General features: G+C 41.3%; 1 protein-coding gene across 5 annotated transcripts in view; it reads right to left on the bottom strand.

Moving 5' to 3' along the window:
- PDSS2 (decaprenyl diphosphate synthase subunit 2) overlaps window positions 1-21,427 on the bottom strand; it is a 284,208-nt gene that overhangs the window by 17,086 nt on the left and 245,695 nt on the right. For 3 of the 5 annotated variants that reach the window (XM_025294669.3, XM_044924363.2, XM_006075357.4), the window contains one exon: window positions 852-5,010. The exons of 1 other annotated variant lie outside the window; for it this stretch is intronic. In XM_025294669.3, coding sequence (XP_025150454.1) covers window positions 4,852-5,010 — 159 coding nt within the window. In that variant the 3' untranslated portion in view covers window positions 852-4,851. Of the gene's footprint in view, window positions 1-851; window positions 5,011-11,985; window positions 12,084-21,427 lie in introns of those variants that run through there. One more of the 5 variants, XM_025294670.3, reaches the window with a different exon arrangement.

The following is a 21,427-nucleotide window of genomic DNA, read 5'->3' on the forward strand; positions in this document are numbered from 1 at the left end:
AAGTGCAAATAATTTTATTATTACTAAAAGGTGATTAACAGTAATGGAAACTATTAATAATGGAATAACAGTTGTGTCCTCACAGTTAAACAGACTGAAAAATCAACTTGATCTATCTCTGTCCTTGTGGGTTTTAGCAAAGGTATGACATGCCTTCTCTGGACTGAGAGGCAGTCATTCTAAAGATAAATCCCGGAACTTCTATTGGTCAGAAAGGTGAGATCTTAACAAGAGAATCTCATAGTGGGAAGACAAATGAAGGGGCGGAAAGAATCTTCCTGAAACTAAGAAATCTAGGAAGCAATGTGAAAAGAGTTTTCTGAAAAGCAAGTTTTCTGTATATGTGATGGACCTGCTGCTCAGTTAAAGAGTTTTGTTTTTTTCTTTTGGCAATGCCACTTGGCTTACAGGGTCTAGTTCCCTGACCAGGGATTGAACCCAGGCCACAGCAGCGAAAATATCAAGTCCCAACCCCTAGACTGCCAAGGAATTTCTAGTTAAGAGTCTTAAAAAAAGAGAGCGAGAAAAATAAGTATCCTTTAGCTGCAATTTTGTTGATTAAACACAATTTCCCCAAACCTTCTTGCCCAAAGAGATCTATATTATAGCAACTTATCAGGTTTTGAAATATCATCAAGGATTATTCAGATTGCTTTCTGGTCACCTGAGTTCACTGTGTGGTAGCCTCTCGGCCTTAAAAAAGGTCTACATCTTTTTGGAGCATTCTGCACTGAAGTATACATCTTCTACCCCAGGTTTATAGGTTTCACTTGCATCCCAGGCCATAGTAATAACATTAATATAGATAAGAGACAGTGTCAAACTTCAGAGAATGAGACCTGGATCAGGCACACAGTGTCACCCATCATTTATTTTTAGGTGTGACTAGGTAACTACATTATAGGAGCAGAAAAACATGATGCAGATTTAATGTTGTCATCAAGTAAAGCGCACAACCAAGTTTAATGATAGTCATAATCCTTATCTTTTTTCAGAGTAGTTGATTTGCAGTTTGCTCAGTCGTGTCTGACTCTTTGCAACCCCATGGACTGTAGCCCACCAGGCTTCTCCATCCATGGAATTTTCCAGGCATGAGTACCGGAGTGGGTTGCCATTTCCTTCTCCAGGGGATCTTCCCGACCCAGGGATTGAACCTGGGTCTCCCGCATTGCAGGCAGACGCTTGACCATCTGAGCCACCAGGGAATATGGCAAATAACTATCTAATCAGTATCTAATTGATAACTGTTCTTTAGAAACTGTTTTTCTAAGTTGGGGGAATTAAAGGAAGCTGACAGTGGCACAGGAAACCGCTTTGTAGTCCTGGGGAAATAGAACCTTACATTGTAGAAAAGAATGTCTCTAGGGGTGGGACTGAGAGCGAGAATGTGTGAGACACCAAAGAAGGGTAGTTGAGAAGAGTGGAAGTGGATCACAGGTGCTGGGGGGTGAGGGAGGAAGCTGCAGCTGGCTACGTAAAATTATGTAGGATGTCTGTGTGCAGGGGTATGGCTGTAAATTTTACAGTGAGGCCACCACCTGTGAGCAAGAAGGCATCTCCGTGGAGCAGTGCTGTGAGACCTGATAGATTTAAATGTCTTTGAGTATCTGAAGTGCCAGTGCTGGTCCAGATGGTGGGGACTCAGTAGTGAATTCAGTGAATGATGAACTGCAAAGGTTAAATAGTAGCCTGTAGGAAGGTGTACTGCTAATGCTAGGAGGAAAAGAGTGGAGGTGGAAGGATAAACAGGGGAAATGAGGGAAATTTCATTTAAGGGAGAACTGAGCACATTCATAGCCAGCAGAGGAAACCCAAGACTCAAAACCAGAGACATGAGACAGGAGGCTGCAGGCTGAAGATCTTTGGAGTGTCAATAGATGCGTGCGTGCTCAGTCATGTTTGACTCTTTGCAACCCCATGGACTGTAGTCCCACCAGGCTCCTCTGTCCATAGACTTCTCCAAGCAAGAATACTGGAGTGGCATGCCCATTTCATCCTCCAGGGGATCTTCCCAACTCAGGGATCGAACCCAAGTCTCTGCGTCTTTTGCGTCTCCTGCACTGGCAGGCGGATTCTTTACCACTGCGCCACCTGGGAAGCACCTTTGGAAAAGAGTAGAGTCTTATCTGGAAAGAGAAGAAAAGGAAGAGAGAAAGAGGCGCTGTCTGGAAAGACTTTAAAATGGGGAGGGGAGTGTGAAGGCAAGCCAGTCAGGCAGAGGTGGTCCTCTCTGCTGGCTCCTGCATCTATAAATGGGGCATAAGTCTTAGCCCCAGAGAGTAGCTATGGGATTCGAACAAGATAGCACTGTTAAAGCCTTCAGCAGAGTGCCTGGCATGCCCGCAGAGCCCTCACTAAGCCTGAAGAAAAGACCGACAGGGAGGCAGAAGTCAGGTGGCTCAGGGGCTGAAGTGAGTGAGGTTCGCAAGTCCAGGTGGAAGGAACAGGACAGTGGCTAATGAATGAATTCTTCCCTCTAGCAAAAGACTACGGTGATGCAGAGGGGGAAGGAGGTGGCATACTAAAGTCACTAACTCTGCCTGACAGCACCCTGGCACTAGGCCAAAAAAGTGTAATTAAATGTGTCTCACTGCACCCAAATTTCCCCCTAGAGACTGTCCGAAGTTACAAGGGTTTAGAATGGATGAATAAATAAATATCCCTGAAGAAGGGGAGTGGAGAAGACCATCAGTGTTTAATACTTTAGAGTGACTAAGCCAACACAGGAGGTTTAACAAAGACAGGGCTGTCACTCCACAGTGAGGGCAGAGCTGCTGCTTCCAGGGAGCCAGGACACGAGGTACAGGAGAGGGGACAGAGGCTGGCAGAGCTTCTGGGGAGATGAGAGGGAGGTAGGAAACATACCAAAGAAAGCAGAAAGGCGGGTGCTGAAACGAGTTCAAGACTGTAAATCACACAACTGGAAAGCTGGGAATTCTTTCGGTCACCTGTGGGGCAGCTGGGCGAGAAGGCAGCCATTAAGATTCATGCACTCTTTCATCACCTGTCTTTGGGTTTCACCTTCTCTCTTCCCTGAATCTCACATAGCATCTCTGTTATCTAGAGAGTCAGAAATGGGAAACTTTTCGACAATAAAGCAAAGGTGGAGGGGACTTCACGTATTTCCGTTTAACCTTATTTTACAAATGCGGAAATAGAGGCTCAGAGGGAAGTGCCTTGTTCAAGGTCACACGGTGAACCTGGTGCTCAAGCAGACTTAGAAGAGCCCTAGAATCCTGTGCTGTGTTCCCCGGTGCCTGACCATCCGTTTGATAAAACCTACAGCTTGCTGAAGTTCCTGCACAGCCAGAGAACACAAAGCAAGCCTCCTCCTTTGTGGAAGTTAATGATTAAAACCTAGTCTGATCTAAAGCATCTAACCCTAGTTACTAATTAAGCCAATTTCTGTGAGAAAAGACATTTCAAACAGAAGAGTGCTGTGTTCTCTTCAGCTAAATCTATAGGCCTTCAAATTATAGCAGCGTAAACTGCACAATTACAATGTTTCAAGTATGCTTAAAAATATTTCATAATGCAATACCTTAACCTCTGTAACTTCCATTTTCTCTTCATTGCATGCCACATGCTGGGTCCTGCTAAAATGATTTTGTAACTTTTGGAGAAGGAATTTAACTAAAGTGACTTCACTTACAGTGTTTGAGTGAAGTAGGTAATAAAATATGTTTGCTGTGTTCGATGTCTCCAGATAGGGCTGTAATTACACCACATAAGGAAGAAAGGTGGCTGAGTCTCAACCTAGATCATTTATGTAAACTCAGCCTTCTTGTCAACGGTGTTCTCATATTGCCTGCCTCCAAACCGCAAAAATCATCTCCTATGAACCACACAGAGACAGTGTCCGATTGCAGGCCTGTGAGACTGCAATTCTTTCCGTAATTCGAAGTCTGTGGTTCAAGACCAAAATCTGACATTCTGAGGTTAAAAACAAACAAACAATCAAAACTCACCAATGAATTCCCCAGTACAACAACTATATATCTGACGCTTTTAAAAATTAAGGGTATTCTTTACACCAAAGTATTACAAATGAATACATTTACTTAAAAAAAAAAAGAAAAAAAGCATCCTGGTTCAGCTTAAAAGAAAAAAACAAGTTTGGTTCTTTGAAATGCACTTGAAAAAAAATTTGGTCCAGAAAGAAAAGCAGGCAATTTCTACTATAACCAAGTTAATATTTGACAACATTTTAATCTCCTACTTCAAATATTTGGCATTATTTTTTCAACAATTTCCACCCTCCTCCCCCAAATCTTACAAAAACCAAGAAGCAAAAAGTATATCCAGACTGTATCTATAAATACAAAGACATAGTTGCGAGAAGACAAAGCATGTGTTTTTCTTAATCATTAGACTACCCTCCATTATGACAAATTGGTCACTGGGTTTTCATTTGACAGTCCTCCCTGGCCGGCACTGATAGCGTTTCTCTTGACACCTGCAGCTCCCAGCTTGCCCTGTCCTCTCTAGAAGGAAAACCACAGGCCACCGCCCTGGCGCCATCCCTGGCTCGGTCCAATCAATAACGACTTATTTCCTGTCCATTTGCTGAGGTCACAGGAGCGAATCTCATTAATTATTTCTGCTACTGAAGCCTCAAGTGTGCTTCTGGCATGACAACTGAAAACTGCTTGACCTTTTTTCTTCTAATTTTGTTTGCAGCAGTTCCAAAAAGAAGGCAGTATTCATTTAGCAGTGTGATAAAAAGAAGAAAAAAAATGTATATATTGTTGAAGTCATTAACACATTTAGATATTTCATCATGAAAGCTCTGCCGATCACCTCCTTCCTCAATTTTTTCAGCCAACGAACAACAGTCTTTTTAATTTGGTGTCAGGAAAATCTTGTCATAGCAAACACAATGTTTTCTAAAGCAGTTCTGGCCTCCGAGGGAGGAAAGCTCTCCAGGGCCTCCAATGCTTTGTTTCCATGGTAACGACACAGGTCAATAGCTGAAGTCACACCTTTGCCAGCTTTGATTGTTTCTCGCAACTGTTAAGAAACAAATGCACAGAAAAAGTCAGTTTTTAAGGTACTACAGTTAAACTGGGGAGGGGAGCTGGAAAACAAAGAAGGGGAGAAACAGAACAGATTCACTGTTTCTGCTTTTGAGGTTAAAGAGGACATCATTCCCCATTGATTTGGAGGCACTAACATTGCCTAAGGCTGCTAGGTGTCAGCCCTCCAGAGCAGAACAATAGGCTCCAATCAGCCTAATTACACCTCCTCCCCAACTGCCACCCTGTGATAGCTTGAAGAGAGCCCTGCTAGGGGGTGGAGGTGAGGAAGGTGGAAGGGCATTTACATCTCTGGCATTTTGAATTCAGCAGCTTCATATTCTAAGGTGAGGAAGATTTCATTAACATCCTATTAATAACTAATATTTTTACACCGTATGTTGACACAATAGTTCACATGAAAATTCAAGAAAGACACACAGTAGATCTGAACACTACATTACTAAAGCTGTAAGACTCTGGGGCAAATGAATTAAAATGCCTTTTGTAAAGCCTAAGGTCAACTCTTGCTCACAAATGGAGCTGATTTCCAATCCCTCTCCTTGACAACCAGAAAGGACCAATACAATAGTTACACTCTAGAGCTGCAGAAGAGTGATAATGATTTGGCCGGTCCACTTCTCCTTGCCCCATTCCATCTTTTCTTTCTCAGTGAAAACCTCTAATGTCTGCCTCACTCCCTAAACCAGATACTTGGGAGTCCTCCTTCATCCATTCAGGCACCATGGCTCACCCATGGCTGAACTTTTTGCACACCCCTCGGTTGGGTGAGGCCCACTGACAAGTTCTAGTCCATGAGACGTGAATGGTGCGTGTCACTTCTGGGCTGTAGCACTTAGCCATCCATGGGAGTCCAGCCAGAGCTTTCCCTCTGGTACATCAACTGGTCTCATTGGAGAAGTTCCTCAGGGACCAGAGTGACCACAGTGAGCACCATGGAGCCTCTTCAACCAGAGCAGAACGTCGTGTGGGCAAGAAACATGTCTGTTGTCTGAAGAGACTGTCAAGTTGTCTGTGGCCATCTTGACTGAAATACTCACTAAGTCCCAGCCATTCTAGCTCATACACAGCCCTCATATTATCATCTACTCTTCACTCTCATTGCCACATTAGTTCAGGCTATCATCATCCCTCGCCTGGGTTATTTTTGCAATCACCTCCTGAAGAGTCTTCCCACTACCCGCTCTTTCCCTCTGGACTCCATCCTTCATACTACCAAGGAGCTCTTTATAAAATGCAAATATGATCTTGCTTAGAACCCTCCACTGCCTTCCAAGAGCTCTAAGAAAAAAAGAAGTCCAAGCTCTTTCATGAGGCATGGAAGTCCTTTATCTATCTAGCTCTTTCTCAGCCTGTTTCTTCCCTTTGCTTGTTTCTTCCCTTTCCCTGTTTCATCATTACTTAGGGAACCTACTTGCATCTGATGAGGTCTTCCGTGATAGCTCAGTTGGCAAAGAATCCACTGGCAATGCAGGAGATCTGGGTTCGATCCCTGGATTGGGAAGATCCCCTGGAGAAGGGAAAGGCTACCCACTGTAGCATTCTGGCCTAAAGAATTCCATGGACTGTATAGTCCATAGGGTCACAAAGAGTTGGACACGACTGAGTGACTTTCACTCACTTCACTTGTAGGACTGCTGGTGGGTACTACATGAGACAGTGCAGGGTGCTTGACAGTGTCTGAAACACTATGGATATTCAGAATGACTTAATTCTTCTTCCTTCTCAAGCCCTTTGCCACTGCCAGGACAGCTACTCCAGCCACCAAGATCAAGTCTATTTTAGTTTGATGCATAACAACCTCATAGGTAGTTGAACTTGGATCAGACCTGCTTAAAGATTTAAAAAAAAAAAAAAAGGAAAAGGACATACCTCTTATTTTCATTAGCAGGTGTTAGGGGAACCGGGGTGTGGGGGGGTGCGCTCTGAAAACCAACCTAAGAACTTTATTAAAAAATTTTGTTATCAAATATTTTTAATTTTTCTTTTCTATTTTTTGGCTGTGCTGCATGGCATGCAGGATCTGTTCCCTAACCAGGAATTGAAGCTGTGGCCCCTGCAGTAGAAGCCTGATATCTTTACCATGGGACCACCAGGGAAGTCCCTTGAATATTTTAAAAGTACAGAAAAGCTGAAAGACTAGCACAGGAGTTGGCAACCTATAGCCTCAGACCAGAGGCTCAGATCAGAAGGACTGATGCTGAAGCTGAAGCTCCAATACTTTGGCCACCTGATGCGAAGAACTGACTCATTGGAAAAGACCCTGATGCTGGAAAGATTGAAGGCAGGGAGAGAAGGGGATGACAGAGGATGAGATGGTTAGATGGCATCACTGACTCGATGGACATGAGTTTGAGCAAGCTCCAGGAGTTGGTGATGGACAGGGAAGCCTGGCGTGCTGCAGTCCATGGGGTTGCAAAGAGTCGGACACGAATGAGTGACTGAACTGAGCCTCAGACCAAATGCGGCTTCCCTGTTTTTATAAATTAAGTTCTACTGGAACATAACATGCCCATTCATTTAAGTATTGTCTACGGTTGCTTCTGTACTGTAACGGCAGAGATGCAGAGTTGAACAGCTGCCACAGAGACTGTATGAATTGCAAAGCCTAAAATATTTACACTTTGGCCTTTACAGGAAGTCTGTGACTCCTGGACTAGCAGAACACATATCCTCTACGGAGACTCAACAATCATTAATACTTTGCTATTTTTGTCCTATCTACTTGTATGTATGTTTTCTGAATCATTTGAAAGTAAGCTGTAAGCAGTGGTAAGCTGCTTAATTACTCTCCAGAGGAGAAACTAATTTTCTAGAGGAGGAAAAAGCCCTACTTGTAGATTTTGTGGTTTGCATACTCCCGTCAGGCTGGATTTCAAGCTACCAATGGTTGCAAAATCACAAAATTCTTAAATATTTAACAATTGGCTCTGAGCTGGCAGGACATGACTTGGATGCACCACAAGCTGTAGGATGCTTTACCCTTGTTTTGAGAAGTATCTCCTAAGATAAGAACATTTTCCTACACGGTCAGAACTCTATTATCAGAGCTCGGGAAGTTAACAGTAATACTCTTCTATTATGTAATATCTAGTCTACCTGTAAGTCTTCCCAACTGGCTCCAAAATTTCTTTTTTAGCCTTTCAACGCTCACCCTACCCCCATCCCTGAAACTGTAATAAATCCTGGTTCACACACTTCATTCATTTGTTATGACACTTTAAATTTCTTCCTCCCCCTATGATATTGCCATTTTGAAAGGACCAAGCTATGTTGTACAGTGTTCTACATTCTGCATTTCTCTGATTGCTATGCAGAGTTTGTTAGCCTATAAACTTTATTCAGTCAGGCTCCATTGAATATTTGATGCTGACTTACATGGCATTTAGTGGGCTTCCCTGGTGGCTCAGATGGTAAAGAATCTGCCTGCAATGCAGGAGACCTGGGTTCACTCTCTGGGTTGGGAAGATCCCCTAGAGAAAGAAATTGCAACCCACTATAGTTTTCTTGCCTGGAGAATTCTATGGACAGAGGAGCCTGGTGGGGTATGGTATTTAATCCTACGTGTGTGCATGCCAAGTTGCTTCAGTCATGTCAGATTCTTTGCAACCCCATGGTAGCCTGCCATGCTCTTCTGTCCATGGGATTCTCCAGGCAAGAATACTTGAGTAGGTTGCCATGCCCTCCTGCATTGGTAGGCGAGTTCTTTACCACTAGCACCTCCTGAGAAGCCCATTTAATCCTACAATGAAGGGTAATTCAGAATAGGGCAAAACAGCACTCAGGAGGGCTTCACTGGTGGCTCAGTGGTACAGAACCCGCCTGCCAACGCAGGAGACGTGGTTCAGTCCCTAAGTCAGGAAGATCCCCTGGTGTAGGAAATGGCAACCTACTCCAGTATACTTGCCTGTGAAATCCCATGGACAGAGGAGCCTGATGGGCTACAGTCCATGGGGTCGCAAAGAGTCAGACACAGCTGAGCAACTGAACACACACAAGCACCCAGGAGGACATCTCTAAAAGTTACTCATGCCCTAAAAAGAGTTAATTTCTCCTTCCCAATGACTATTCTACTTCCAGTTAATACTCCAATCTGCTCTCCGCAGAGCTGGCTCACAAGACTTTGCATACCAAGGACCCAACAGCTTCCATGTGTAAAAGTCCCATTTCAGGACTCACTGGTAATCTAATCCTTCATGGAAGGCATTAATATTGTTCTTCATAGGCATCTGTATACACTTCCACCAACTAAACATAAACTACTGGTTCAAAGGAAATCCTTCAGATATAATTAATAGGGCATAACTGAGATTCATTTTTACTATAAATTAGAATAGGCCATGAGTTCATCCAGAAAAATACAATATTGGAAAATACAGAAAAATACAAAAACAGAAAATACAAATATACAAAATACAAATAATACAAAAATAATATGCAAAAAAAAATACAAAAATACAAATACAGAAAAATACAAAAATACACAAGATACATTAAACTGGAGTTCGTAAACCTGGCTGATTATAAGATTCACCTGGGGAGCTTTAACATACAGATACCTAGACCTCATTCCTGGAGATGGATTCAGTAAGGCCTTAAAAAAATACTTCTTAGGTCACTTCAATGATTAACCAGATTTGGGAGTACCTCACTCACTGGGGCATGTATTTGGAGTGATGATATTTTAAAATTATCATGTTGGATTTATACTGTTTTAACCACACTTGCAAACTGTTGTCTTTGTGGTGATCAAATTAAATTCAGCAAGCATTTATTGGGCACCTCTATGCCATAGCTCGGAGAAGGCAATGGCACCCCACTCCAGTACTCTTGCCTGGAAAATCCCATGGATGGAGGAGCCTGGTAGGCTGCAGTCCATGGGGTCGCTAAGAGTCGGACACGACTGAGCGACGTCACTTTCACTTTTCACTTTCATGCATTGGAGAAGGAAATGGCAACCCACTCCAGTGTTCTTGCCTGGAGAATCCCAGGGATGGGGGAGCCTAGTGGGCTGCCGTCTATGGGGTTGCACAGAGTCGGACACAACTGAAGTGACTTAGCATAGCATAGCATGCCATAGCTATATAGTAGGGGCTAGAGGTACAGAAAGAGACACAGTTGCTGCCTCCCAGGACTGCTTGTTAGAGGACTTGTCATTGGGCTGCAGAACCAGAGAGGGCTGAGTGGAACCTGGAGGGATTGGACCCATGATGTTGGTTCTGAAAGTTGCAAGAGAAAAGACCACAATAAAAAAAATTCTTTTCACTTTTGCCTTCACCTACATTTTGACTGGGCAAATTCCCAACTGATGCACAAATACAACTTTCCACATTAGGATGTGGCTAAAATGCTCATAAGCCCATTCTGGCCTTTATGACCTGAAAACCACTTTAGCTGTAGGATAAATTAAAAAAATACAAAAAGGTGAATTATCATTTTGCATTTATTTCCATGATTTAGCACTTTAGGGCAATAATTTAATTGAACCTCTAATTAAGTGAACTGAATAGTTGTATAAGTACAGTATCACCTGAAATAAATTAAGTCCAAATCACCTGATAGAGGATCCATTAAAGATATTAACACAGAGAGAAGAGAATGCATAGTACTTAAAATTAAGTGCATTATTATTAGTATTTATCAAAAGGTATCACTTTTCAGTGACAAATGTATCTTTTATGAGATCATTTTAAGAAATCATTGTAAGCCTCTGAAAACTATTTGGTTTGAAAGTCCTCTGAAAATTAAAGACAAGCCCCTGCCACAGGGTCTCGGTAGCTTTAGAAGATGAGGAGGCAGCAGCTCCTTCCGTCCGATGAAAACAGAGGAAGACTTTAGATCTAGAAGAAACCCCAAGCACTGTCTTCTCACCTCGTTTTGCAGGAGAAGATACTGGATGAGTGAGGCTAAGTGGCATGGACAAGAGTCAACAGCAAATTTGAGAAATGGCCTGGGTTTCATTTCTGCACATCCCGAGCTCTTCCAGCCTATAGCGCTGGAAAAGACTTGGAGATAACCCCAAGTTTTATTTCACCCAACCAGAACAGGGATACTAAAACCCATCTGGAACACAGGTTAGACTGTGTTCTGAAGAACCTGTATAACAGAGTAAGGGAGTATGAAACAATGTAAAGTTTTGGGTTTGTTTTTAGTGGTTGAAAACAGCTGGATGAGGGTGAAAGAAAACAAACAGAAGCCATGCTATTACGGGAAGAGAGCACATACCTCCCAGCCAAGAGGTAGGAGTGGACCATGCTTGCTTAATAGAGATTATAAACTGGAAGAAAGGTACCATGCAGTAATGACATGGAACTTCAACCTGTGAACAGCTGCTAAAACTTGCATTCTATGGTTGACAAATTCTTGGTGTGCCTGACTGATAATCTTATGTATCAGAAGAGAGAAGAAGCACTTTTGCTTAGCTATGTCAGCATAACTGGCTATAAATGTGATAGGGATTAACAAAAAATTAATGGCATCCTGGTATTAGAATCGGTTTCTCTGGTGGCTCAGATGGTAAAGAATCTGCCCACAATGCAGGCGACCTGGGTTCAATCCCTGGGTTGGGAAGATCCCCTGGAGCACGGAATGGCAACCCACTCCAGTATCCTTGCCTGGAGAATTCCATGGACAGAGGAGCCTGACAGACTGCAGTCGATGGGGTCGCAAAGAGTCAGACATGACTAAGCAACTAACACTTTCACTGGTATTAGAATCAGTCCTTAGAAAGGACTAGCAGGTGTGGGTTTGGACACCTGGACTATGTGTTAGGAAAGTGCATTGCAAAAATGAGTTAGTGAAAAGATGGCCATGATTCCCCAAATCTGTAACCGGAAATACAGTTCAAGGGTGACAGAAGCTACTGAAAAACTAAGCTCCAACAATAGTCATAATTAATTATGAAAGTGAACAAAATAATGGCTACTGAAAAAACTCTCTCAGGACTCACATTTGAGAAGGCATGTGTGTAAAAGGAGGAGCCAACCATCCCCTCCACTGCACAGAGAGCCACCGTGGAGATCGGGTCCTATCCCTGGCTTGAAGGAGCTGACAGAAAGAGAGGCACAAAGCTGTAAAAATTGTGTAGGACTCCACCAATAAGTCTATATTGTCACCAGGACGCTTCATAGAAAATGTTCAGAAACAAACAACCTTGTCAAAATCTGCTAAAGTCTGATGGGCATTCACGGGGGCAGTACGGGGAGGAGATGATGACAAAAATGAGGGGCTTTGAAATGTAAAGGCTGTATGCTGAGTAAGAGCAAGTATGTACAAATATTTGCAGAAGATAATGTACTATTAAAAGAAGACAAAGGAAACAGAACAACTGAAGAATGAGTTCAAAATTGTAAAGACTAAATTCCACAAAGACGGGCCTTTAAAGATGATGCATAAGATACTATGCATTCAAATAGCCCATTACAGCTTGCCAGGGAACCTTGGATACAGCTACCATCTTGGCTTTTGGTGTCCTTAGCTTTCCAAGACCATCCACTCTTCTCACTCTAAACATTGTATTATCCTCTAAGATAAACAGCTGTGCAGCTTTCTCACTTCCTTTACCTGATGTTCCTGTCCAGTTTTCACTCTCTGACACTTCCTTCTTTGCCTTCCTCCTCACGTCATCCTCCTCTGAAGATGTAGTCCCTGGTCTAGAGCACCTTCACAGACGCACCCATCCACCTCTGTCCTGCTCTCATATGCTTGGAATGCATATAACTGTCCTTCCCAGCTACTGAAAGACTGTGAGAAATGTCAGAAATGGGAGTCAAATGACTAATGCCTTTCAATACTGGACAAAAAAATGAGGACAAATGTGCATTCTGTAACACAGATCCATGAACTTATGAAAATTATGGCAAAAATCCAGAAGAGGTTAATAGACCGATTGTGAACTCTAGAGAAAAAGCAGTGGTGATCACAGCCCCAGGATAGGTGGGTCACAACGAGCACATTATAACAGAACAATCTCATTTTTCTTTTGATATTAACTTGACTGCTAGCTTCAGAAATAGTAGAGTACATTCAGATATTCATCATGGATAAGACAGAGAAACAGGATCTGTATTAGAGTTTGGTAATATGGATTCAAACATGTAAAACAACTATTCCTAGAAAATGTTTAGTAGTGGATTTATATTGAGCAGAAAGGTGATACCTGGTATTGTACTGCAAGACTCAGTACTTGGTTCCTTTCCCTTATCACAGTGATTGAAAGATGATGGAGAAGAAATGCAGGTTAAATTTTAATTTTCAGATGTCACACGGTCAAGAGAGAAAGCTAACACATGGACAGCATCAAAATTTTAATGGTTTTGACATGTTAAGCAATAGACTGATACTAGCCAGATGAAATGGAACAGGGCAACTGTATAGTTGAGCATTTAGGTTTCATAAACTAATTATAAAAATGTAAACCCCAGTTTGGCAGTGACTCATAGAAAAATGCTGAGAATCTTTGATAACGACGTTCTGTATATAAGCCAAAACTGTGACGCAGATACTAAAAAAAAGCAAACACAAACCTTGGCAGTATAAACAGATGCACATGTCCAAAAGACAGGCAAAAACAGTCTCACTGCAGTCTTTGATAGCTAATCATTTTTATAAAACTATGTTCAAATCCTGGGTGCCATGTCTCAAGAAGGACACTTACAAGATAGATAGGGTCCAGCATGAGGATGAAGAAGTATTTGGAAACGTGTCATCTAAGGAATACTTAACCTTGAGGAAAGGGTTAAAGGAAGATATTAAACCCATCCTCAAACTACCAAAGCAATTAAATGGAAGAAGGAGCAGTCCTGTTTTATATGCTTCAGGGAACAGAACAAAGAGCAATCAGGTGAAATTTCTGGGAAGCTTCAATTTCAATTACAAGTAAGAAAGAGCTTTCAAATGACTAGAGTTGTCTAACAACGAATAATTTTTTTTGACAAGCTGTAAACTCCCTATCATTGAAAGTCCTCAGCAACTAGATGCCCACATCAGAGAAGGTATAAATGAAACTCTAAGCTGAAGAGGGAGGTGAGACAAGGCTGTCTCCAAGGTGCCACGCCACTTTAAGATTCAAGCTGACTGTGCTTCAACTGAATGGTTTTGCCAGCTTCTGAGTGGCAAGACTTGGTACGAAATGAAAAACAGTAATCAAAACCTTTCTTTAATACAATAAACTGTGAAATGTATCACAAACAACATAAAAATTTCCTTTCTACTTAGAATGACTTATTTTACTTAGAATGACTTATTTACTTATTAAAAAGCAGAGACATCACTTTGGCGACAAAGGTCCATCTAGTCAAAGCTATGGTTTTTCGAGTAGTCATGTATGGATGTGAGAGTTGGACCATAAAGAAAGCTGAACGCGAAAGAATTGATGCTTTTGAACTGTGGTGTTGGAGAAGACTTTTGAGAGTCCCTTGGACTGCAAGGAGACCAAACCAGTCAATCCTAAAGGAAATCAATCCTGAATATTCATTGGAAGAACTGCTGCTGAAGCTAAAGCTCCAATACTTTGGCTACCTGATGCAAAGAACTGACTCATTGGAAAAGACCCTGATGTGGAAAGATTGAAGGCAGGAGAAGGGGACAACAGAGGATGAGATGGTTGAATGGCATCACCAACTTGATGGACATGAGTTTGAGCAAGCTTTGGGAAGTGGTGATGGACAGCGTATCCTGGCGTGCTGTAGTCCATAGGGTTGCAAAGAGTTGGACACGACTGAGTGACTGAACTAAACTGAACTAGAATGACAAATTATTTAAATTTAAATTTTGATTATTTTAAAATCAATTATTTAAATTTATTTAAATTATTTAAATTATATTAAATTAAAAATTAAAATTTAAAATTTAAATTTAAATTTAAAATTCTATTTAAAAGAATCTATAGAAAAAAAAATCTACTGATCTTAATTACTTAATCTATTGATCTAATGACCTTAATTAAATGTCTTATTTTGGCAAAAATGGAAGGAAGTGGAAATAAGAGAATTTTTAGTTATTTCCTCAATCATATGAATTCACAGGTGAAGACACAGTTAGAATGGTAGTGTGTCCCAATATTAAAATAGTAATAATAATATAATAATAATAGCAATAGCAAAAAGACAACCCCATATATAGTACTTACATGTGCCTGCTACTGCTGCTGCTAAGTCACTTCAGTCGTGTCCGGCTCTGTGAAACCCCTGAGACGGCAGGCTACCAGGCTCCCCCGTCCCTGGGATTCTCCAGGCAAGAACACTGGAGTGGGTTGCCATTTCCTTCTCCAATGCAGGAAAGTGAAAAGTGAAAGTGAAGTCATTCAGTCGTATCCGACTCTGAGCGACTCCATAGACTGCAGCCTACCAGGCTCCTCCATCCATGGGATTTTCTAGGCAAGAGTACTGGAGTGGGGTGCCATTGCCTTCTCTGTTACATGTGCCTAGCACTCTTCTAGGAGAAGGCAATGGCAACCCACTCCAGTACTCTTGCCTGGAAAATTTCATGGACGGAGGGGCCTGGTGGGCTGCAGTCCATGGGGTCGCTAGGGGTCGGACACGACTGAGCGACTTCACTTTATTTTTTCACTTTCATGCACTGGAGAAGGAAATGGCAACCCACTCCAGTGTTCTTGCCTGGAGAATCCCAGGGATGGGGGAGCCTGGTGGGCTGCCGTCTATGGGGTCGCACAGAGTCGGACACAACTGAAGCGACTTAGCAGCAGCAGCACTCTTCTAATATATCTATATAATATACATAAGATACATATAATAGTACTTACCTCATAGGACTATTGTGAGGATTGCATACACAAACATATGTACCTTCTGTTCTATATATCTTATGAGGTGTATGTGTGTGTGTATCTCTCTATCTAGGAAAAACTAGAATTTCATTTGAGAAGAGAACATGTACGTTAATATTGTCCTTTGCACAGGACAAACTTTTAAAATACACATTCAAATCACAGATTTTAAAAAATACATCAAATCAAATACTTTTGGATAAAACCATATTTACAGAGATGACAGAAACCTAAGCCATCATTAGATTATGTACCTCTTACAGCATACACTTTTTTTTTTCTACCACAAGTAAAAATGCCATACAGTTGTGGAACAAATGTCAATAGGAATTGGAGGTGGAAAATGTCCACATTTTCTGCTAAGAAAAAGCCATAAATACCTCAATACACTTGAGTAAGTATATTCTTCTAGACATACTTTTTCAACAAAAAGGCAGTGAATAAAATGAAACTAGTATATTTGTACCTAAAAAATTCTTAATAACAGAAACTTTTTGTTTTAATTAAAAATCTCAACCAAAGACTCTGACTGAAACATTGGTATTGGGGTTTCATGAAACCAACCGGATACTGCCTCTTATCATTTTCACAATTTAAAAAAAATTTCAGTGTTCATCATGCTACACTGAAGTCACTGGATAAAAGATAAGTTCAAAATGACAAACATAATTTATCACATGCTTTAAACATTTTTACTATTCTCAAATAAAATATCAGAGTATTTTTCTTTTGTAAAATAGCCTATAAAATTACTGTAATATAGATCTGTATTGAGTTTTGAGATACTAATTTTTAACAAGTTCTATTTATTGTTTTGAAGAATTAAAATCATTCTGTATAACTGTGTGAGAGTTCAGGACACGCATGACATTTGTTACACTGCTCTCCTTTTCCCTGGCCAAATTCTGGAAGCCCATGGAGATGGGAGGTAAGAGAGGTGGACTCCAAGAGGGACAAAATGCCACGTATTTCCAGACATGATGGCCTTTCAAGCACCTTGGAGCAGAATCCTCCAGAACCCACACAGGAACCTTTTTTTAATCTTATAACAGGATGAGATGTTCCCTTCCTAAGACTGATTAATTCATTTATGCTGTTTCATAATAATACAAAAAATAATCATAGAGAGGCAATAAGTACACTGCCTCTCTCCCTGGCAGTGGGGAAACTCTGGGCCTGGACATGTGTGACCTTGGGCAAAGTAACTTCTCTAAGCCCACCTCACCTATAAAATCACAGAGATAATATTTATGCCACAGGCGATTATTATAAGGAATGAATAAGATAAAATATGTGAAATTAACATCAATAAAATGCTTTACAAATATAAGGTTTGAAGAGTAAGGGAGCATGGGGATACACTGCAAAGCTCACATTAACATTTATATAATGTACCTGGTTCGTTTCCAAGGTAAACCATTCAATACCACAGTAATCCAAATCTATGTCCTGACCAGTAATGCTGAAGAAGCTGAAGTTGAATGGTTCTATGAAGACCTATAAGACCTTCTGGAACTAACACCCAAAAAAGATGTCTTTTTCATTATAGGGGACTGGAATGCAAAAGTAGGAAGTCAAGAAACACCTGGAGTAACAGGCAAATTTGACCTTGGAATATGGAATGAAGCAGGGCAAAGGCTAATAGAGTTTTGCCAAGAGAACGCACTAGTCATAGCAAACACTCTCTTCCAACGACACAAGAGAAGACTCTACACATGGACATCATCAGATGGTCAACACCGAAATCAGATTGATTATATTCTTTGCAGCCAAAGATGGAGAAGCTCTATACAGTCAGCAAAAACAAGACCGGGAGCTGACTGCGGCTCAGATCGTGAACTCCTTATTGCTAAATTCAGACTTAAACTGAAGAAAGTTGAGAAAACCACTAGACCATTCAGGTATGACCTAAATCAAATCCCTTATGATTATACTGTGGAAGTGAGAAATAATTTAAGGGGCTAGATCTGATAGACAGAGTGCCTGAAGAATGATGGATGCAGGTCCGTGACATTGTACAGGAGACAGGGATTAAGACCATCCCCAAGAAAAAGAAATGCAAAAAAGCAAAATGGCTGTCTGAGGGGGCCTTACAAATAGCTGTGAAAAGAAGACAAGTGAAAAGCAAAGCAGAAAAGGAAAGATACACCCTTTTGAATGCAGAGTTCCAAAGAATAGCAAGGAGAGATAAGAAAGCCTTCCTCAGTGATCAGTGCAAAGAAATAGAGGAAAACAATAGAATGGGAAAGACTAGAGATCTCTTCAAGAAAATTTGAGATACCAAAGGAACATTTCATGCAAAGATGGGCTCAATAAAGGACAGAAATGGACCTAACAGAAGCAGAAAATATTAAGAAGAGGTGGCAAAAATACACAGAAGAACTGTACAAAAAAGATCTTCACGGCCCAGATAATCATAATGGTGTGCTCACTCACCTAGAGCTAGGCATCCTGGAATGTGAAGTCAAGTGGACCTGAAGAAGCATCACTTCGAACAAAGCTAGTGGAGGTGATGGAATTCCAGTTGAACTATTTCAAATCCTAAAAGATGATGCTGTGAAAATGCTGCACTCAATATACCAGCAAATTTAGAAAACTCAGCAGTGGCCACAGGACTGGAAAAGGTCAGTTTTCATTCCAATCCCAAAGAAAGGCAATGCCAAAGAATGCTCAAACTACCGCACAATTGTACTCATCTCACATGCTAGTAATGCTCAAAATTCTCCAAGCCAGGCTTCAACAATACGTGAACTTTGAACTTCCAGATGTTCAAGCTGGTTTTAGAAAAGGCAGAGGAACCAGAGATCAAATTGCCAACATCTGCTGGATCATCGAAAAAGCAAGAGAGTTCCAGAAAAACATCTACTTCTGTTTTATTGACTATGCCAAAGCCTTTGACTGTGTGGGTCACAATAAACTGTGGAAAATTCTGAAAGAGATGGGAATACCAGACCACTTGACCTGCCTCTTGAGAAATCTGTATGCAGGTCAGGAAGCAACAGTTAGAACTGGACATGGAACAACAGACTGGTTCCAAATAGGAAAAGGAGTACATCAAGGCTGTGTATTGTCACCCTGCTTATTTAACTTATATGCAGAGTACATCATGAGAAATGCTGAGCTGGATGAAGCACAAGCTGGAATCAAGATTACCAGGAGAAATATCAATAACCTCAGATATGGAGATGATACCACCCTTATGGCAGAAAGTGAAGAAGAACTAAAGAGCCTCTGGATGAAAGTGAAAGAAGAGAGTGAAAAAGTTGGCTTAAAGCTCAACATTCAGTAAACTAAATGGCATCCGGTCCCATCACTCATGGCAATCAGATGGGGAAACAGTCGCTGACTTTATTTTGGGGGGCTCTAAAATCACTGCAGATGGTTACTGCAGCCATGAAATTAAAAGACGCTTACTCCTTGGAAGAAAAGTTATGACCAACCTAGACAGCATATTAAAAACCAGAGACATTACTTTATCAACCAAGGGTCATCTAGTCAAAGCTATGGTTTTCCCAGTAGTCATGTATGGATATGAGAATTGGATTATAAAGAAATCTGAGTGCCGAAGAATTGATGCTTTTGAACTGTGGTGTTGGAGAAGACTCCTGAGAGTCCCTTGGACTGCAAGGAGATCCATCCAGTCCATCCTAAAAGAGATCAGTCCTGAGTGTTCATTGGAAGGACTGATGCTGAAGCTGAAACTCCAATACTTTGGCCACCTGGTGTGAAGAGCTGACTCATTTGAAAAGACCCTGATGCTGGGAAAGATTGAAGGCAGGAGGAGAAGGGGACAAGAGAGGATGAGATGGTTGGATGGCATCATCAACTCAATGGAGATGAGTTTGAGTAAACTCTGGGAGTTGGTGATGGACAGGGTGGCCTGGCATGCTGTGGTCCATGGGGTCTTGAAGAGTCAGACATGATTGAGCGACTGAACTGACTGACTGACTGACTGACCTGGCTTTGATTATAAAGATTCACAGACTATTTTACATAGATTCATGGAAGTATTTTAAATATTTAAAACTGTGATTATTAGAAAATAAGAAACATGCTTGTTCTGAAAAATGAATTTCCAAATCATTTTGATCATTGATAATGCAGTCTATTCTCCCTAAAAGGGAAAAGAAAAACACACGATAAAAACAGATAAGGTATTATTTTTCTTGCCCTATCTTCCACACGAGTCTATTAAGCTCAGTCTGGATGATGTGTGGCCTCCTGTTGAGAGTGAGATTTCAGAACTGATTTCAAGGCTCAACCTCTCAGCTAAGTACATCTGAGTCTGTGCTGTGAAATACTATCCACAAAGACCTGAACATAATCAAACAACTCATTGCATACAAATTACCATATCTGAGTATATATGTATATTATATGTATGCTGTACTTAGTCGCCCAGCTATGTCCGACTGGTTGCAATCCCATGGACTGTAGCCCACCAGGCTCTTCTGTCCATGGGGATTCTCCAGGCAAGAATACTGGAGTGGATAGCCTATCCCTTCTCTAGGTTATCTTCTGGACCCAGGAAATGAACTGGGGTCTCCGGCATTGCAGGCTGATTCTTTACCAGCTGAGCTACCAGGGAAGCCCATATTATATGTATAAATACCTCTAAACAAACACCCATAGATACATATATAATTTATAAATATTTTCATATTATTAAAAACATTTTATTGGCATAATCAAAACTGACCAAAACTGTTCACTCTATGGCTGAATATTCAGGTAAAGTTGTGCTTGTTGCTTAAGAAACAAGAGGTCAGCTTGGAGCTCAGGGTGTGTGCTGATTTCAGTAGATGTGCCTGATTTCAAAATGTAATTAAAGGGAACTAAATGATTTTAGTTTTTAAAGTTAATTTATAAATTTTCATTAACATTTGGTAAGTAGGGTATCTGAGGGTGGTGGTGATGCTCAGTCATGTCCAACTCTTTGCGACTCCATGGACTATAGGCCACCAGGCTCCTCTGTTCATAGGATTTTCCAGGCAAGAATACTGCAGTGGGTTGCCATTTCTTCTTCCAGGGGATCTTTCCAACCCAGGGATCAAACTTGTGTCTCTTGCATCTCCTGTACTGGCAGGTGGATTGTTTACCACTGCGCCACCTGGGAGGCCCCATCTGACATATGTATGGAATTATATTAAATTGAGGCTTAATTCCACAGGAAAAGCAATTTTTACTGCTTGTTTATCATGTCTTCTAGAGGAAAATTTAATGGTGCACGCACATCATGTATGTAAACCATCCTGGAGATTATGAGAGAAACACATAAATTATGCAAGAGTCATTTGGGTTTCCAGCTTGACTTGAGTCTATATCTTATACATTTCTCTTTTTAAAAAATTAATTAATTAATTTAAAATTTTTGGTTGCACTGGGATTTTGCTGCTACACTTGGGTTTTCTCAAGTTGCAGTGAGTGGGGGCTACTCTGTTGTGGTGAGCGGGCTTCTCATTGCAGTGGCCTGTTTTCTTCTGGAGCATGGGTTCTAGAGCATGGGCTCAGCAGTTGTGCACAGGCTTAGGTGCTCCAAGGCATGTGGGATCTTCCCAGAGCAGGGATCGTGTCCTCTGCATTGGCAAGTGGATTCTTATCCACT

The sequence above is a fragment of the Bubalus bubalis genome, chromosome 10 (genome assembly GCF_019923935.1).
Source record: "Bubalus bubalis isolate 160015118507 breed Murrah chromosome 10, NDDB_SH_1, whole genome shotgun sequence".
Taxonomy (NCBI): Eukaryota; Metazoa; Chordata; class Mammalia; order Artiodactyla; family Bovidae; genus Bubalus; species Bubalus bubalis.